Source organism: Castanea sativa, chromosome 7 (genome assembly GCF_040712315.1).
Source record: "Castanea sativa cultivar Marrone di Chiusa Pesio chromosome 7, ASM4071231v1".
NCBI classification, from domain to species: Eukaryota; Viridiplantae; Streptophyta; class Magnoliopsida; order Fagales; family Fagaceae; genus Castanea; species Castanea sativa.
Window position 1 is genome coordinate 41,334,890 of NC_134019.1, and position 4,020 is coordinate 41,338,909.

Below are 4,020 nucleotides of genomic sequence, written 5' to 3' on the forward strand. Positions count from 1 at the left end.
AACTTTCGGGAAATTTCCAAGAACTACGTCGTTTTAAAAGTACAGCAGAACTGCCACAATATCTTATATGCCGACTCATCAAATTCTCTTTCACGACAAAATCATATCCACACACACTTAAAACGCTAATTAATCCCCTAATTAATTAATCATTATCAAAGATTTTCCCCATTTAATTAAACAGTGACTGAAATTAAAGACAGTAAATCCTCTCTTATATCACACTCCACATCTGTGTCGGCAAATCCTCACTCTCTCACACTTTCACTTCACTCACTCTCAAGAAAATGGCCTCAAAAATATTGCTTTTTTTCTTCTCTATATTTCTATACAGTTTTCCTCGTCTGATCCTATCACTCTCCGCCGATCAGACGGTCCAGACCTTCATCATCCGCGTGAACTCTCAATCAAAGCCGTCCATTTTCCCCACTCATTACCACTGGTACGCGTCCGAGTTCGCCGACCCGCCTCGAATCCTCCACACGTACGACACCGTTTTCCATGGCTTCTCCGCCACTCTCACGAAAAACGAAGCCGATACGATCGGCAAAAACCCTTCAGTCCTCGCCGTGTTCAAGGACCGCCGTCGCGAGCTTCACACCACTCGGTCTCCTCAGTTCCTCGGCCTCAGGAACCAGCGCGGTCTCTGGTCCGATTCCGATTATGGCTCCGATGTCATTATCGGTCTTCTCGATACCGGAATCTGGCCGGAGCGACGGAGCTTTTCGGATAAGAATCTCGGTCCGGTTCCGTCTCGGTGGAAGGGAGCTTGTCAGGCCGGAGAGAAATTCACGGTTCTAAACTGTAACCGGAAGCTGATCGGAGCTAAGTTTTTCTCCAAAGGTCACGATGCTTCGGCGAGTGCTGGTGGTCCGATGGTGAGCAATGATACGGTGGAGTATCGGTCACCGAGAGACGCCGATGGACATGGAACGCACACAGCTTCCACCGCTGCCGGACGGTACGTTTTTCAGGCGAACATGTCAGGTTACGCTTCGGGAATCGCTAAAGGTGTAGCTCCGAAAGCTCGTTTGGCTGTTTACAAAGTTTGCTGGAAGAACTCAGGTTGCTTCGATTCCGATATTCTCTCCGCCTTCGACACCGCCGTTAAGGACGGCGTTGATGTAATCTCGATCTCAATCGGAGGCAGCGACGGCGTTTCATCACCTTACTATCTCGACCCGATCGCAATCGGATCTTACGGCGCCGTTTCGCGAGGGATCTTCGTGTCCTCATCCGCCGGAAACGGTGGTCCCGACGTAATGACAGTGACAAACCTCGCTCCATGGCTCGCCACAGTTGGTGCCGGCACAATTGACCGGAATTTCCCAGCTATTATCAAACTCGGTAACGGCAAGCAATTCTCCGGCGTGTCGCTCTACGCTGGAGCTCCGATTGGCGGCAAAATGTATCCTCTGGTCTATCCCGGAAAGTCAGGGGTCTTAGCTGCTTCTCTCTGTATGGAAAACTCATTGGATCCAAACGCTGTCAGGGGTAAAATCGTAATTTGCGACAGAGGAAGCAGTGCGAGAGTAGCCAAAGGACTGGAGGTGAAGAAAGCTGGCGGCGTCGGAATGATACTCGCCAACGGAATGACCGCCGGCGAAGGCTTAGTCGGTGACGCTCACATTCTTCCGGCTTGCGCAATCGGCGTCAACGAAGGCGATCTCGTCAAGAAATACCTCTCAACAACTCCGAATCCAACGGCCACCATTGATTTCCAAGGCACCTTGCTCGGGATCAAACCGGCTCCGATCGTAGCTTCGTTTTCAGGCAGAGGATTAAACGGTTTGGACCCGAACATTCTCAAACCCGACTTGATCGCGCCAGGTGTGAACATACTAGCCGCTTGGACCGACGCAATTGGCCCGACCGGATTAGACTCCGATACCCGAAGAACCGAGTTCAATATACTCTCTGGTACTTCAATGGCTTGTCCTCATGTAAGTGGCGCAGCGGCCTTGCTTAAATCGGCTCATCGTAATTGGAGCCCCGCCATGATTCGGTCTGCAATGATGACCACGGCGAATGTACTCGATAACCGAAACCAGCCGATGATGGATGAGGCCAATGGTAAACAGTCCACACCTTATGGTTTCGGGGCGGGGCATGTGAATTTAGGTCAAGCTATGGATCCTGGCTTAGTTTATGATATCACCAATGAGGATTATGTCAACTTTCTGTGTGGAGTTGGATATGGTCTCAAGGAAATTCAGGTTATAACTAAATCAGTTCCTAATTGTCCTAGGAAGAAGCCGTTAGCGGAAAATCTTAACTACCCGTCAATCGCGGCGTGGTTTTCGAGCGCGAAGGTCGGGGCGATCAGTAAAAATTTCCTAAGAACCGTTACCAATGTGGGTGAAGTCAATGCTATTTATACTGTCAAAGTTGAGTCCCCGAAAGGTGTGACGGTTGTTGTGAAGCCGACGAAGTTGGCTTTCACGGCTGCCGTGAAGAAGCTGAGCTATGTTGTGACTGTAACGACTGATAGCAAGAGTCTAACGCTGGATGACTCGGGTGCGGTATTCGGGTCGATTTCTTGGTCCGATGGAGTGGGAAAGCATGTTGTTCGGAGCCCCATTGTGGTTACACTGTTAACTCCTTTGTAAGAGGTTTTGATCATGTCGTTTTGATCATGAATAGGAAAAAAAATGTTGCAGGTGTTCAGACTAAAATGTCGTTACGCCTAGTAGCTTGTTTTTTTAATGGGTGTTTTGTTTTGAATGTAGAACTAGGACTAGAAAGTGCCTAGAACTGGTTTTTCAGGGTGGTGTAGTGTGTAATTTCCTTTAATCTTTTATAATTTTTATTTTTATTTTTTTTTAACAGATGTCGTGTATTTAATATTTATAGACTTTGAGACGACTATATTTGATACTCAATGTCATAAGTCATAACTTGTCTATGTACTGAAACTATTATAGCAGAACAAAATTGTTCATAATTTTGTTGTTGGGATAATTATGTGTATGACATTGTTTATGTCAAGCTCAAGCACTTTGTTAAGAATATTATGTATGGTCAGAGGAGCTGAATGTTTCATGTAGCATTGATACTAGTTTTTCTTTACTTGCTTTAATTGTGCCTAAGTTGGTGGGCGAAATTGATGGTTTGGGGAGCTCAATCATTGAGGACTTTTCTAGCATATGCAAAATTCAAACTGATCACATCAATTTAAAGGGCTGATATTGTTCTAGAAATTTAGAATAGATGGTCCAGCTTCTGTTCACTTTTGCAGCTGGATGGTCCAAAGAGCAATGAAGATGGATTTGGTTAAGAGTATCTCCATGTTTTGGCTTTTGCCCCTAGGCTCTATCTTTGTTTTTGGTTTATGTTTATCATTCCTGGTCCAATTTTTCAATTTGTTTAATTATCATCATTTAACATTCTCATGGAATGTAAAAAAAATAAAGGTATGTTAGTGTTCCACTTTGTTTTTGTCCTTGGCTTCTTTGTGCCAAAGTTGGTGAGCAAATTGTTGGATGGGAAGCACAATCATTAAGGAATAAGAACTTTATAGCCTATGCAAAGTTCAAACTAATCATAACAATTTAGAGGGTTGGTGTTGTTCCAGAAATTAAATGGTCCTTGACTCATTTTGCTAATTAGAGTTTATCTTTTGCAGTTGAATGGTCCTAATGAAAATGGCTTTGGTTAAGAGTTTCTACGTGCTTTTGCTTTTGTTTGCCTCTATGAATCAAGATGCATGACTCAATGTCAATTGCCCTATCTTTGTTTTTGGTTCGTGTATATGATTTCTGGTCCAATTTCAAATCATTTATTTATTGATATATCATTCTTATATGGCATTAAAAAAAAAAAAAAAAACAAAACAAAACAAAGATATGTGGTTCTGGTTCCACTTGTTTTTGTTGAATGTAATTCTAGTACTGTATGGTACGTTGTTTAGATAAAATTGAAGACAGTATATGTTAAGAGTAAGCATACTAAGTATTATATATTTATATTTTATATAATAAAGTGATGTGGTACGTTAAGAAATTAATAGGCTTGATTCCC

At 43.6% G+C, this 4,020-nt stretch overlaps 1 protein-coding gene across 1 annotated transcript; it reads left to right on the plus strand.

Annotated features, from left to right (window-relative positions):
- Positions 1 to 206: 206 nt before the first annotated feature.
- On the plus strand, positions 207 to 2,961 carry LOC142642781 (subtilisin-like protease SBT1.6). Its single transcript, XM_075817202.1, has one exon. It carries the CDS (start codon positions 288 to 290, stop codon positions 2,607 to 2,609), a length of 2,322 nt encoding a protein of 773 aa, XP_075673317.1. The 5' UTR covers positions 207 to 287; the 3' UTR covers positions 2,610 to 2,961.
- The last annotated feature ends 1,059 nt before the right edge of the window (positions 2,962 to 4,020 follow it).

What these genes read in the sequence shown, in the direction of transcription:
- LOC142642781 (XM_075817202.1), top strand. Translation starts at nt 288, where the DNA reads ATGGCCTCAAAAATATTGCTTTTTTTCTTCTCTATATTTCTATACAGT.